The sequence below is a fragment of the Amblyraja radiata genome, chromosome 4 (genome assembly GCF_010909765.2).
Source record: "Amblyraja radiata isolate CabotCenter1 chromosome 4, sAmbRad1.1.pri, whole genome shotgun sequence".
Taxonomy (NCBI): Eukaryota; Metazoa; Chordata; class Chondrichthyes; order Rajiformes; family Rajidae; genus Amblyraja; species Amblyraja radiata.
Genome location: NC_045959.1, coordinates 84208593 through 84224761, shown reverse-complemented (window position 1 = coordinate 84224761; position 16169 = coordinate 84208593). Strand labels below are relative to the sequence as shown.

Below are 16169 nucleotides of genomic sequence, written 5' to 3'. Positions count from 1 at the left end.
AAAAAAATCTTTTAAGTGCACAATTCTTGTGGAGTTTGATCTTCAGCCAAATCCGGTGTCATTGCATGAGTTCCATCGTTGCATGCATTTGTCTCGGGTCTGTCTTACCCTCCAAAGGAGTAAGATGAGAAGAAAACTTTTCACAAGGGAGTAGTCTCTTTGGAATCCTGTACCTTACAGTTGCTGCCTTACAGTGACAAGTCACTACATCGAGAAATCTAGACTTTTATTGGCTATTGAGGGAAATGAGGTTAGTGATGCTGAGGTAAAAGATCATTGATGATCTTATTGAAGGGTGGAGCAAGTACAAGGGGTTGGATGGCCTGCTATTTCTTGTTCATTTTTTCTCTCAACAGGACACACGCGCCATCTTGTGTTATTACTAAGCAACTTGAACAGAATTTTAAGAGATTTGTTTTATAATCTACAATTTTTACAATATTTAATAATTTATATGATAGGATGAGCTAAATTTCACAAAATAGTTCCACTATCAACCGTTAGTAATGAGATTTACTTCCTTTGCTTATTTATGGGCAATAGATAATAGGTGCAGGAGTAGGCCATTCAGCCTTTTGAGCCAGCACCGCCATTCACTATGATCATGGCTGATCATCCACAATCAGTAACCCGTTCCTGCCTTCTCCCCTTCTCCCCATATCCCCTGACTCCACTATCTTTAAGAGCTCTATCAAACTCTCTCTTGAAAGCATCCAGAGAGTTGGCCTCCACTGCCTTCTGAGGCAGAGAATTCCAGATTCACAACCCTCTGTGTAAAAAAGTTTTTCCTCATCTCCGTTCTAATGGCTAACCCCTTATGTTTAAAGTGTGGCCCCTGGTTCTGAACTCCCCCAACATCGGGAACATGTTTCTTGCCTCTAGTGCGTCCAAACCCTAAATAATCTTATATGTTTCAATAAGATTCCCTCTCATCCTTCTAATACAATGGTAGAGTATACAAGCCCAGCCACTCCATTCTATCAACATACGACAGTCCCACCATCCCGGGAATTAACCCAGTGAACCTACGCTGCACTCCCTCAATAGCAAGAATGTCCTTCCTCAAATTTGGAGACCAAAACTGCATCTGCCCACTCACCCAACCTGTCCAAGTCACCCTGCATCCTCATAGCATCCTCCTCACAGTTCACACTGCCACCCAGCTTTGTGTCATCTGCAAATTTGGATAACATTAGCAACCCTCCAATCCACAGGAACTGATCCTGAATCTATAGAGCGTTGGAAAATGATCACCAATGCGTCCATGATTTCTAGAGCCACCTCCTTAAGTACCCTGAGATGCAGACCATCCCTGGGGATTTATCAGCCTTCAGTCCCATCAGTCCACCCAACACCATTTCCTGCCTAATGTGAATTTCCTTCAGTTCCTCCGTCACCCTAGATCCTCTGGCCACTAGTACATCAGGGAGATTGCTTTTTGTCTTCCTTAGTGAAGACGTATCCAAAGTCTTCAAGGGTCCAACTTTGCTCTTAGCTTACCTTCGCACCTCATTTTTTCTCCCCGTGTTGCCTTTTTAGTTATCTTCTGTTGCTCTTTAAGTTCCCCAATCCTCTGGCTTCCCGCTCATCTTTGCTATGTTATACTTCTCTTTAATTTTTATACTGTCCCTGACTTCCCTTGTTAGCCACGGTCGCCCCTTACTAATCAGGTTCATTACACAACACTAAATCCAGAATTGCCTTCTCCCTGGTAGGCTCCAGTAGAAGCTGCTCTAAGAATCCATCACGGATTTTAGTTTTGTTGTCATATACACTGAGGTACAGTGAAAAGCTTTTGTTTTCATGCTATCCAGTCCAAGAAGACTACACGACTACAATCAAGCCATTCAGTGCAGATTTATGCCCCTGTCCCACTTAGGAAACCTGAACGGAAACCTCTGGAGACTTTGCTCCCCACCCAAGGTTTCCGTGCAGTTCCTGGAGGTTGCAGGTAGTGGAAGCAGGCTGGGAGACGGACAAAAACCTCCAGGAACCGCACGGAAACCTTGGGTGGGGCACAAAGTCTCCAGAGGTTTCCGTTCAGGTATCCTAAGTGGGACAGGGGCATAAGGGTACAACTTTCATCCAATTAAAGACGATTCAAAAGTCTCTAGGGAGGTAAGGACTGTACTCTAGCTGATGGGAGTATTTATTGTGTTGTTCTGCACTTTATTCAGGAAAGTGTCCTCAATTTTGTAGCAATGTTGGGTGAGGCTGTTTTGAGGGCAAATGCGAGTCTTTGGCGAGGAGGCTGAGGCTGACTCTGCTCTTGTGTGTCTTGATATTTTTTTTCTTTTCTTGGTTCAGTTGCAGTGGTGATGGCAGGTAAATTGATACAATGCTCCTCCTATAGGACGTGAGAAGCCATGGAAATTGCTGACCACACCTAAAAGAGGAAATGTGCAGCAAGGAACTGCAGATGCTCATTTACACTGAAGATAGACACAAAATGCTGGAATAACTAAGTGTGACAAGCAGCATCTCTGCAAAGAAGGAATTAGTGACATTTCAGGTCGAGACGTCTCGAGGGTCTTGACCCAAAATGTCACCCATTCCATCTCTCCCGAGATGTTTCCTGTACCCAAGTTACTTGAGCGTTTCTATGCTGGAAAGTAAATCACAGGTGCCCTGGCTGAGATTTATTAAATTAAATAGGGGGGAGGTGCTAGGCTGGCAAATATTGTGCCTCTTTAAAACTGCAAGGAAATTTAGGCTAGTGGGGATAACATCTGTATTTAGAAAGTTACTAATGTATTCTGAGGTATAAACATATGAATGGAAGCATAATGGTAGAGTTGAAGCCTTACAGCGCAAGAGACCCAGGTTCAAACCTGACTACAGGTGCTGTCTGTAGTTTTCTTTGGGTGCTCTAGTTTTCTCGCAACACGAGTCCAGATGGGGCATAAAGGAGAATAAAAGAAAGGCGGGGTGGAAGTTGAATTTTGTGCATGTAGCTAGAACTGAAGAATTCAATGTACCTGGGATGGGGGAGGTAAGATGACATTGATGGTGGGATCATCTTGGAGGTGACAGAGAATGTGCTGGATACAGAAGTTGGTGGGATTAAAGGTGAGGATCGGGGAACCTTTCTCGTTCTGTCGAGGAACAAGAACTACGGGTTCTCTCCCATTCTGCTCCCCTCCCCAGTCAGGATAAGGATCCCCCGGTCCTCACCTTTTATCCCACTAGCCTCTGCATCCAGCACATTATCCCCCAACATTTATGTTACCTCCAATACAATCTACCACTTCCATCTTCCCATTCACACCCTTTTCCACCTTGCAGAGACCAGTCCCTCAGAAACTCCTCAGGTACTTTTCCCTGCAATTACAGGACACTTAGAAACATAGAAAATAGGAGCAAGAGCAGGCCTTTCAACCCTTCGAGTCATTCAATCTGATCATCCAAAATCACCACCCCGTTTTTGCTTTTCCCCCCATATCCCTCGATTCCGTTAGCCCTAAGAACTATATCTAACTCTCTTCAAAACATAATAATGAATTGGCCTCCACTGGCAGCAATTTGCAGATTCACACCTCTATTACTGCATTTCGTTGTCTCTGTCCTGTACACTGCACAATGACAATAAAGTTGAATCTGAATGGGTGATAAAGGTTTTCCTCATCGCAGTCCTAAATGGCCTACCCCTTATTCTTAAACTGTGACCCCTGGTTCTGGACTCCCCCAATAATCGGGACCATTTTTCCTGCATTTAGCTTGTCCAATCCCTTAAGCATTTTATGTTTCTACAAGATATCCTCTCATCCTTCTAAATTCCAGTGAATACAAGCCCAGTTTATCCATTCTTTCATCATGTCAGTTCCACCATCCCTGGAATTAATCTGGTGAACCAACGCTGCACTCCCTCAATAGCAAGAATGTCCTTCCTCAAATTAGGAGACCAAAACTGCACATAATAGTCCAGGTGCAGTCTCACCAGGACCTCCTTGCTCCTAAATTCAAACCCTCTCACTATGAACGCCCACATGCCATTTGCTTTCTTCACAGCCTGCTGTCCCTGCACCTGGGTGTGCCTGTTCTTGTCCCTATACCTCCTCCAGTCAGGGACCCTACAAGTAAGAAAAATATTTACCTGCCCCACTTCTAACCTCATCTAAAGCATCCAATGTTCCCAATGTAATCTCCTGAATATCAGCAAGACCACGCATAGACTTGGCAACTTTCTTAATGATTCATACATATGCCTGGGACAGCAGACATATTTATTGTAACCCAAAAATAAAAATACAGGTGCAATTTTTATATTTTTATTTTTAACAAATCTTTCATGGCACTTTTTAATCAAACAGACCAAAGCCCATGTCATCATCAGACTCTTCAGATTCTTCTTGTTTCTTCTCTTCCTTTTTCTCTTCCGCTGCAAGAGAAAAGTAACTTCAGTTCCTTGATACAAACTGCCATTATCAAAGGACAAATAAAATGTCACCCAATTTATATCAATGCTGAACATGTTAGAAGCAGGCAACACACCCTGACTCCAAACCAAAGGAATAAATTAGTTCTAAAAAACCCAACATGACCTCAGCACTTCAACTCCCCCTCCCATTCCGTATCCGACCTCTCTGTCCTGGGCCTCCTCCATGGCCAGAGTGAGCACCACCGGAAATTGGAGGAACAGCACCTCATAGTCTGCATGAACATTGAATTCTCACAATTCTGTTAGCCCTTGATGTCTCCTCCCCTTCCCGGCTCTCCCTCAGCCCTCGGGCTCCTCCTCCTCCTTTCTTCTCCCCGCCTCCCCGCCCCCCCCCCCCCCCATCAGTCTGAAGAAGGGTTTCAGCCCGAAACGTTGCCCATTTCCTTCGCTCCATAGATGCTGCTGCACCCACTGAGTTTCTCCAGCATTTTTGTATACCTTGCATCAAAGTGGTTGGTTAAAGTACTCACCAGCAGGAGCAACAGTGGAAGCAGCTGCAGCTACAGCAGGAGCGCTGCCGCCACCACCACCTCCACCACCACCAACGTTGCAGATCAGACTGTTGATGTCAATGTTTGCCAAGGCCTGAAAAACATTACACATGATGAGTCCAGTGAAACAAGGGCACAATATTTCTTAAAATAAATCTATCGTCAAATACAAAACAGGAAACTACACAAAGTGCTGGAGTAACTTGCTCAGGCAAAATCTCTGGAGGGAATGGATAAGTGTTGTTTCAGGTCAGGAATCTGAAGATGGCCCCGACCAGAAATTATGCCTATCTATGTCCTCTAGAGATGCTGCCTGAACCAGTTACTACAGCACAGTTTTTTTAATTGTAATCCAATATCTGCAGATGCTGGATTACACTGTAGATAGACACGAAGTGCTAGAATAACTCATCAGGTCAGGCAGCATCTCTAGAGAAAATGGATTGGTAACATTTCAGATCGGGATCCTTCTTCAGTAAAAGGGTGCCAACTCAAAATGTCACCCACCTCTTTTTCTGTCTGACCCACTGAGTTACTCCAGCACTTTGTTTCTATCTGCAGTTTCTTATCTCCACGACGAACAACTTATTTAAAAATTGAAGATTGCCAGTTCTGGTTTAATTCACATTTCCAATGTTCTAGTGATGTATATTACACAAGATCCAGACTATGGTTCTGGGCATGAATCAGCGCCATCAATGAATCATACAACCACAAAGATTAAGGCAGATGACCAAAACTTTGAACAAAGATAATAGCAATGAGTGTCATTGTACAAAGAGTTGGAGACTATTGAGATGGGTCAGAACAAATATCTTGCAAGTAGTGGTGACCTAGTTGAAAACACTTTAGAAACCACTATAAGATAACAAGATAATGTTGGCTGATCTGGTCTGTCAAGTTAAAATAAATTTTAGTGACATTTCGGTAAGTGTTAAAATAAAAACAAACAGTGGACAATGCTGGAGGACCAGAACAGAAAAGTCAGATCGGGAATGGGAGGGGGAGTTACGGTGCTGAGCAACCGAGAGATCAGGTTGGTTAAGGCGGGCTGAGCGGAGGTGTTCAGTGAAACGATCGCAGAGCCTGCGCTTGGTCTCGCCGATCCACCTGGAACAGTGGATACAGTAGATGAGGTTCAAGTGAACATAAAAAGATTGTCAGGGTCCTTGGATTGAGTCGATGGCGCAGTAAAGGGACAGGTGCTGCATATCCAGCGGTTGCAGGGGAAAGTACCTGGGGAGGGGGTGGTTTGGGTGGGAAGGAACGTTGCGGAACGCAGAAAAGGGAGTTGCGGAACGCAGAAAAAGTAGAGATGGGAAGATGCGGCCAGTAGAGGGATCTCGTTGGAGATGGCAAAAATGTTGGAGGATCATATTCTGTATTGGACGGCTGATGGGGTGGAAGGTGAAGACAAGGGGGACTCTGTCCTTGTTACGAATGGGGGAAGAGGGAGCAAGAGCGGAGCTGCGGGATATCGAGAGCCTCATCTATAATGGAAGACAGGAACCCCACCGTTCCCTAAACAATGAGGACATCTCCGATGACCTTAGGTGGAAAGCCTCATCCTAGGCGCAGATGCGGCGTAGACGGAGGAATTGGGAGTAGAGGACAGTATTTAAAAACATCGTGATTGTTGTCTTAAGCGAATAATCAATTCATGACAGGGACTAAAGAATCAACAATTATGGTGTAGGGTGTAATTCGGAATTTTTTTTTGATTTAACTGCTATAGCTGATAGAACAAAATAGCAAATGTTAATATTACCTTAGCAAAGAGATTGGGCCAAAAAGGCTCAACAGTAACTCCAGCTGTCCTGATGAGGGCATTGAGTTTGTCTTCCTGAAAAGGAACAATTAATAAAATATTAGAGCCAAATCACTAATGAAATACAAACAGTTCAAGGTTAGGGGACTTTATAATCAGAAAATTACAGTAAGTTTAAAAAAAGTGGATATGTCACTGAGTTAAGTGCACAAGCCTGCGATTATTTTACAAATACAGCTATACTTTCAAATTCTTTCATAAAAAAAAATGAGAGGAAGGATTTCTCCTTCTCTACCACCACCTCAGGCAGTGGATTATCATGGCTCTCACTTAAACCCCCCCACACACGCTAGGGACAATTTATAAATACCAAGCTGATCAACCTAGTTAGGGTTATCTCCCGCACTTCAAACATTTGTATAAATTGTCCCTAGCATGAACGGGGGATCGAAGGTCGCAGGTCCACAAATGGGGGGCATCGGGGAAGGTTTGGGGGAGCGGGAGAAGGGGGTGTGAGGGGAGTGGAGAAGGGGAAGAAGAATGGAGCGGGAAGAAGGGTCTCAGGTGCTCGACACTGCTGCAAATTGTTCCCTTAAAGAGCCTGTCCCACTTTGCGATTTTTTTCAGCGGAGTGTCAGTGTCCTTTAAAACCGTCATTGATGCTCCGCATTCGCCGGAAAAAATCGCAAAGTGGGACAGGCCCTTTAAGGGAACAACAGCAACAGAACAATTTGCAGCAGTGTCGAGCGCCAATCCGCTGGTTCACAAACAAGCAGCAACTCCACAGGGCAAGGCAGGGAACAAGGATAAGGCAGGAGCTCTCTGAGAAACGCCGGCAGTTTGCATCCATCAGTCAGGCTTTCCTTCGCTTGCCAAACCGGGCAAAATGACGCGACTTAGGTTGCCCGGTGGCCATTGGCGACTGGGCAACCGTTAATTTCGAGTCCCGATTATACATCTAGAATCCTACAACAAAGAAACAGACCACATGTCTATGCCAACTATGATGCCCCATCTAAGCTCATCCCATTTGACCTATATCCCTCTGATCCATTTACCTGTCGAAGTATCTTCTTTGCTGTTCTAATACTTATTGCAACCCACCCCTCCCCCGGCAGCTCATTCCACATACAAGTGTGAAAATCCTGCCCCTCTCACCTTAAACCCGATTCTTGACTTCCCTGCGCTGGGTATAAGACACTGTGCATGCCGTCTGAAGGGTCGACCGAAACTTCAGCCATTCTTTCTCTCCAGAGATGCAGTCCCGCTGGGTTACTCCAGCATTTTGAGTCTTCCTGTGCATTTAACCCATCTATTCACATCATGATTTTATACACCTCACCCTTAATGGGCCTGTCCCACTTAGGCGATTTTTTGGGCGACTACAAGCCACTGCTGCAAAATTGTCAACTTGTTGAAAATTCAACAGCAATTTTTGCTGACATAGATGTTGTCGTAGGTTATCGCCAGGTGGTGTAGGTGAATTCTATTAAAATTAGTCCCTGGCAGTTGCCTAAGTGGGACATGCCCATTAGTCTCCTGCATTCCAAGGACTAAAGTCCTAGCCTGTCCAACCTCTCTCTGTTGCTCAGACCATCAAGTCCATTAATCTTCTCTGCACTTGACCAAAACTGAATGGTACTCCAAATGCAGCCTCAGCAATGTCTTCTCCAACTGTATCACATCCCAGCATCTATGCCCTACTGGTGAAGGGTAATGTACCAAAAGCCTTCAATACCACCCTATCTACCCGTGACACCACTTCAGAGAACAATGTATCTGTATTCACAGATCCCTCTGCTCTACACTTTGCAGAGCCCTGCTATAGGCTGTTGACTTCTTAAAATACAATACCTCGCAATTATCTGCATTAAGATCCATTAGCCACTCCTCAGCCCACTTGCTCAGCTCATTGAGATTCTGTTGTGATTTTTGATTACCATGTCATTTCACAATTTATTATCAACCATTTTGCATGAAAATGAGAAAAAAGAGATGCTTGATGCTGGAATCTACAGCAACAAACAATCTTGTGGAAGCAGTCAGGCCAAACTTCCATTATAGTCCCTGGTAAACTCTTCGGAAGGTAAAGGGTACAAGGTTTGATGTGGATAAAAATCTAGAGGTGTGTGGTTTGAAACAAGAACCATGCCCTGAAAATTCCCCTATCCATGTTCTCCAGAGATTCTGCCCGATTCAGGAAACCTTGTACTCCACTTAATGCCGAGCATCTCGTGTCTCCAAGCTCTTGTCCTTCGATGAAATGCACAAGGAGAGTTTAAAGGGAATGACCGGGGTCTGTTTCCCTGCTGTGCAGCTCCATAATCCAATACAATACAATTTATTTGTTGTCATTACGAAATTTGGTATCTGCAGTCATACACACAAGAAAAAGAACCAAGACACAACACAATTTACACAAACATCCATCGCAGCGCATCTCCTCCTCCCTGTGATGGAAGGCAAAGTCTTATCTCTCCCCTGCTCTCCTCATTCTCCTCCCGATCCATGGCGGGGCAGCGAGTTTAATTTCAGACTGAGATGAGGAAAAACGTTTTCACCCAGAGAGTTGTTAATCTGCGGAAATCTGCCACAGAAGGCAGAGCAGAGGAGGCAAATTCACTGGATGTTTTCAAGAGAGCTCTTGGCGCTAACGGAATCTAGGGATATGGGGGGAAAGCAGGAACCAATTCTGGATGATCGGACATTATCAATATTGAAGGCCTACTCCTGCACCGGTTTTATATGTTTATCCTCGGCCACGCACCAAAGAACCCGCTGGCCGCGGGGTGGAGGAGCTCCGGCTTTACTTCACACGAGATTCAGATTCAACTTTAATTACAGAGGCCGAGTGAAGTAACGGCAGAGGAGCCCCACGTGTGAGGCCTCGGCCCCACCGCCTCCCCTCCCCACCCAGAGCTCCAGCGCCGAGCCCGGGCACCACAGGTGTAGCCTGGCCACTGGGGTTCAGCAGCGGCCCGGCCCCCTCCCCTCCCCTCCCCACCCAGAGCTCCAGCGCCGAGCCCGGGCACCACAGGTGTAACCTGGCCACTGGGGTTCAGCAGCGGCCCGGCCCCCGCTTGGGGGTGCGCTCCCCTCCCCTCCGCCAGGCCGACCTAAAATGGCGCCCAGCTCCATCCCTCCATAAGATGGCGGCAGCGGCCCCGCACTCACAGTGACGGTGACCTCGTCGTCGTGCAGTATCAGGGCGCTGTAGATACACGCCAGCTCGGACGTGGATGCCATGGCGCGGTGCTTGTTGCGGGGTTCGACGGTGCTAGTTGCCGGGTAAAACTCGACCTTAGCTTCGGTGAGAAGAACCAAACACCTCGGAACCCGGTGCTATAGGATCTTTGGTGCGGATGGGAAGAGGAAGAGTAGGCCCGGGCAGGCCCTTTTATACCCACGCCCGCTGCGTCACCTCCGGGTCGGTGTGACGCTACTTCCGGGTCAGCCGCAAGATTTTTTTAAAAAAGGACGGGAAGAAAAACAAAGATGGCGGCGAGGAGAAGCTGCGGTGTTTGGAGAAAAGAGAGGGAGAGTTAGACACACAATGCTGGAGTAACTCACCGGGATAGGCAGCATTTCTGGAGAGAAGGAATGGTGATGTTTCGAGTCGAGACCCTTCTTCAGACCTGGTTAAACGGCTTTGTGTCAATTATCTGTGATTTTTTTAAATAAGGCGAACAAACAATACAAATGGAACGTACAATTTATTCAGAAAATAAAATTCTAGACATTTGTAAGTCCAGACCAACAACACAAAGAGAAGATGCAATTTTATGATGACAACATTCCAAGCATTTCCTTCCTCTGTGTCTTCACAATTCGCTACTCTTTAATCCTTGTATCTCACGCCTTTTGCATTTTCATCTTTGGCCCTTTCCAATCATCTGCTTATCAAAAAAAACCATTGTATTCAGCTATTACTTAAGGACGGAAAGTGGTGTAAGTAACTCATTGGGTCAGGCAGCAGCTCTGGAGTAAACATAGAAAATAGGTGCAGGACTAGGCCATTCGGCCCTTCGAGCCTGCACCGCCATTCAATATGATCATGGCTGATCATCCATCTCAGTATCCTGTACCTGCCTTCTCTCCATACCCCCTGATCCCTTTAGCCACAAGGGCCACATCTAACTCCCTCTTAAATATAGCCAATGAACTGGCCTCTATATTTAAGAGGGGGTTAGATGTGGCATGATGTAACATGTTAGATGAGTAACATGAATAGGTGATATTTCAGTTCAGTACCCTTCTGCAGTCAGGTTATGGATGGGTAATAGGTGGTCACAGGTGGCAAGGCGTTTTGATAGGCAGATGGTTGAAACAGAAGGGCTGGGATTAAGGCACGAATGTTTGAAATAAAAGGTTTGAAGAGTTGCAAATTGTGGTGCCAGAGGAAGGATTGCGAGGAGAGAAATAGTTGTGAGACCAGGGAGTGGGGCTGTAGGAAAGGGAAGGGGAGGTGATTGTAAAAATTACCTAAAATTGGAGAATTCAATGTTCATACTGTTGGGTTGTAAGCTACCCAAGAGGACTATGAGGTGTTCCTCCAGTGCCCTCACTCTGGCAATGGGGTCGGCCCAGGACAGAAAGTTCAGTATGGAATGGGAAGTGGAGTTAAAATGGTTGGCAACCAAGAGATCCAATAAGCCTTGGCAGACTGAGGCCAAGTGTTCAGCCTAACACACGCAAGGCTTTGCCCTGTTTTACCTCCAGGTTTCTCCACACCCCCCCAACTGCCAGGTTTCTCCCCCCACCCCCCTCCAAGAAATACTAACATTTCAGGTTGAGTCCTTTTGTCAGAACCAGAATGGAGGCATAAAATGATTATTAAGCTGTAGAGAGTGGTTGTGGAGGGGGCATATGATGCCATTATTGGTGGGAAACTGGGTTGACCGTGGGAATGACCTGGAGGATGAGAACATAAAAAAAGACTGAGTTGTGAAACACAGAGCTGTTAGATATGTTTGGCATGTCAGGCTGGGCATACAGTATCTTTCATTCCCAGGGGAAGGAAATACAAAAGGAAACATGGTATTGGGGGTAGGGTGTTGACATGGATAGAAAATTGGTTGGCAGACCGGAAGCAAAGAGTAGGAGTGAACGGGTCCTTTTCAGAATGGCAGGCAGCGGCGAGTGGAGTGCTGCAAGGCTCGGTGTTTGGGCCACAACTGTTTACCATATATATTAATGATTTGGAAGAGGGAATTAGGAGCAACACTAGCAAGTTTGCGGATGACACATAGCTGGGTGGCAGTGTGAACTGTGAAGAGGATGTTAGGAGGTTGCAAGGTGACCTGGACAGGTTGAGTGTGGGCAGATGCGTGGCAGATGCAGTATAATATAGATAAATGTGGGGTTATCCACTTTGGCGGCAAAAACAAAGGGGTAGATTATTATCTCAATGGGGTTAGGTTAGGTAAGGAGGTGGTGCAGTGAAACCTGGGCGTCCTTGTACACCGGTCACTGAAAGTTGGCTTACAGGTGCAGCAGGCAGTGTAAAAGCTAATGGCATGTTGGCCTTCACAACAAGAGGATTTCAGTATAGGAGTAAAGAGGTTCTTCTGCAGTTGTATAGGGCTCTGATGATACCACATCTGGAGTATTGTGTACAGTTTTGGTCTCCTAATTTGAGGAAGGACATCCTTGTGATTGAGGCAGGGCAGTGTAGGTTCACAAGATTGATCCCTGGGATGGCGGGACTGTCATATGAGGAATTATTGAAAAGACTAGGCTTGTATTCACTGGAGTTTAGAAGGATGAGGGGGATCTTATAGAAACATATAAAATTATAAAAGGACTGGACAAGCTAGATGCAGGAAAAATGTCCCCAATGTTGGGCGAGTCCAGAACCAGCGGCCACAGTCTTAGAATAAAGGGGAGGTCATTTAAGACTGAGGTGAGAAAAAACTTTTTCACCCAGAGAGTTGTGAATTTATGGAATTCCCTGCCACAGAGGGGAGTGGAGGCCAAGTCACTGGATGGATTTAAGAGAGTTAAATAGTGGAGTCAAGGGATATGGGGAGAAGGCAGGCACGGGTTATTGATAGGGGACGATCAGCCATGATCACAATGAATGGCGGTGCTGGCTCGAAGGGCTGAATGGTCTCCTCCTGCACCTATTTTCTATGTTTCTATTAAACAAGATGGGCCAGTATCACAGATGCATGACTGATATAGACTGAGAAATCAAGTTACCTGAAGTTATAGAACTCAATGGAGACAAAAAGGAACCGCAGATGCTGGTTTACAAAAAAAGACACAAATCACAATCACAATGTTTAAGAAAGAACTACAGATGATGGAAAAATCAAAGGTAGACAAAAATGCTGGAAAAACTCAGCGAGTGAGGCAGCATCTATGGAGCGAAGGAATAGGTAACGTTTCGGGTCGAGACCCTTCTTCAGACTGATGTGCGGGCGGGGGGCGGGAGAAGAAGAAAGGAAGAGGCGGAGACAGTGGGCTGTGGGAGAGCTGGGGAAGGAGGGTGAAAGCAAGGACTACCTGAAATTTTAGAAATCAATGTTCATATTGCTACGATGTAAACCAAAGATTGTAGAAGAGACTAAGATAGACCACTCCTACAAAATCCAATGGACTAATGTGTAGTACGCAACGGAGTGGAACGTGCGCCATTTCCGTTATGCCTCTCGCAGTGTAATCAGCAAAGATCATAGCAAAGATCATAGAGCAGAGCATGTCAGATAGTCGAATTGTTGCCAGGACTCGACTATCTGAGTTATAGGGAGAGATTAGGCATGGCTAACTAATATAATTAGAAGGCATAAGTCCCTTCTATGATCTTTGGTAATCAGTGTTCCGGGGAACAGTACAGTGGCTTGCAAAAGTTTTCATACCCCTTGAACTTTTCCACATTTTGTCACGTTACAACCACAAACGTAAATGTATTTTATTGGGATTTTATGTGATAGACCAACACAAAGTGGCGCATAATTGTGAAGTGGAAGGAAAATGATACATGGTTATCAAATCTTTTTACAAATAAAAAACTGAAAAGTGTGGCATGCAAATGTATTCAGCCCCCTTTACTCTGATATCCCTAAATAAAATCCAGTGCAACCAATTGCCTTCAGAAGTCACCTAATTAGTAAATAGAGTCCACTTGTGTGTAATCTAATCTCAGTATAAATACAGCTGTTCTGTGAAGGCCTCAGAGGTTTGTTAGAGAACATTAGTGAACAAACAGCATCATGAAGCCCAAGGAACACACCAGACAGGTCAGGGATAAAGTTGTGGAGAAGTTTAAAGCAGGGTTAGGTTATAAAAAAATATCCCAAGCTTTAAACATCTCACGGAGCACTGTTCAACCCATCATCCGAAAATGGAAAGAGTATGGCACAACTGCAAACCTACCAAGACATGGCCGCCCACCTAAACTGACAGGCCGGGCAAGGAGAGCATTGATCAGAGAAGCAGCCAAGAGGCCCATGGTAACTCTGGAGGAGCTGCAGAGATCCACAGATCAGGTGGGAGAATCTGTCCACAGGACAACTATTAGTCGTGCACTCCACAAATCGGGCCTTTATGGAAGAGTGGCAAGAAGAAAGCCATTGTTGAAAAAAAGCCATAAGAAGTCCCGTTTGCAGTTTGCCACAAGCCATGTGGGGGACACAGCAAACATGTGGAGGAAGGTGCTCTGGTCAGATGAGACCAAAATTGAAGTTTTTGGCCTAAGTGCAAAACGCTATGTGTGGCGGAAAACTAACACTGCACATCACCCTGAACACACCATCCCCACCGTGAAACATGGTGGTGGCAGCATCATGCTGTGGGGATGCTTTTCTTCAGCAGGGACAGGGAAGCTGGTCAGAGTTGATGGGAAGATGGATGGAGCCAAATACAGGGCAATCTTGGAAGAAAACCTGTTAGAGTCTGCAAACGACGTGAGACTGGGGCAGAGGTTCACCTTCCAGCAGGACAACGACCCTAAACATACAGCCAGAGCTACAATGGAATGGTTTAGATCAAAGCATATTCATGTGTTAGAATGGCCCAGTCAAAGTCCAGACCTAAATCCAATTGAGAATCACTGGCAAGACTTGGAAATTGCTGTTCACAGATGCTCTCCATCCAATCTGACTGAGCTTGAGCTATTTTGCAAAGAAGAATGGGCAAAAATTTCAGTCTCTAGATGTGCAAAGCTGGTAGAGACATACCCCAAAAGACTTGCAGCTGTAATTGCAACGAAAGGTGGTTCTACAAAGTATTGACTCAGGGGGGGCTGAATACTTTTGCATGCCACACTTTTCAGTTTTATATTTGTAAAAAAAATTGAAAACCATGTATCATTTTCCTTCCACTTCACAATTATGCACCACTTTGTGTTGGTCTATCACATAAAATTCCAATAAAATACATTTACGTTTGTGGTTGTAACGTGACAAAATGTGGAAAAGTTCAAGGGGTATGAAAACTTTTGCAAGCCACTGTATGTGTGTGTGATAGAGCTCATCTACCAAATTCATAATTTTGTTGATTTCTTTTTAAATGTTTTCCTCCTTGCTTAATCTGTCTTTTTCTGCCCATTACCCTCTCATCCTTCCTCCCCACCCCCCTCTTTTTCTGCAATTTCCCTTGTATTGCTGTTTTTCTCTATCTTATTTCTCATGATGTACATAAGCCATAAAGTGATTATAGATGTATATAATGTGATTATAGATGTATATCATTATATCACACACATACTGTATATATTTCTCCAGTTTCCTTCTTGTGATCTCTAATTATTTGTTGAGCAACCTTTTTCTTTCTTTCTTTCTTTCAACCTCTCTCTCCCTCTATGAAATCCTAATACTGTGAATAAAATATCAATGAACACATGCCAAGATATTTTTTCATACTTTCATTCTATATTAGTGCAATAAAATGTAGTGTATACATATCTACACTGATGCAGAAGTGCGAGCTTTAGACATGAATAATGTACATTGCTACCATAGTTTAGTTTTTAATGTAACATATATTTGATGGGGTCGGTCCAATATAGTGCTAACCCTCACTTTGTGACAAATGAGTAAACTTTGTAACACTGATGGTGCGATTTTTGGACCAACCCCTTACCTGTTTCCACGGGAATCTACCTCAAAACACCAATTTAACCCGATGGCGATCTCATGTTAACAGCCAAACAGCCAGTCTTTCGGCCGTAGGTCACGTTGTGATATTTAAAATGGAAATGGTTGCTGATTTATGTAGGTTATAATCTAGAAATACAGTGTGAACTACTTGTGGACAAATGGCAGGAAATCACAGGCTCTGACAATGGATGGACTATGAGCAGCATATGGCTGTTACTGATGTTTTAGTGACTATGAAAATGAATCCTAAGATAAACACAAAAAGCTGGAGTAACTCAGCGGGACAAGCAGCATCTCTGGAGAGAAGGAATGGGTGATGTTTCAGGTCGAGACCCTTCTTCAGCATCAAATGAATCCTTGGTCCAATAAGG

At 44.9% G+C, this 16169-nt stretch overlaps 1 protein-coding gene across 1 annotated transcript; it reads right to left on the bottom strand.

The window, feature by feature from the left end:
- Positions 1–4254: 4254 nt before the first annotated feature.
- rplp1 (ribosomal protein lateral stalk subunit P1) lies at positions 4255–10088 on the bottom strand. Its single transcript, XM_033019882.1, has 4 exons — positions 9872–10088; positions 6698–6772; positions 4909–5023; positions 4255–4378 (listed from the first exon to the last, which is right to left on the bottom strand). Exons 1-4 carry the CDS (start codon positions 9941–9943, stop codon positions 4299–4301), a joined length of 342 nt encoding a protein of 113 aa, XP_032875773.1. The 5' UTR covers positions 9944–10088; the 3' UTR covers positions 4255–4298.
- Positions 10089–16169: the final 6081 nt, after the last annotated feature.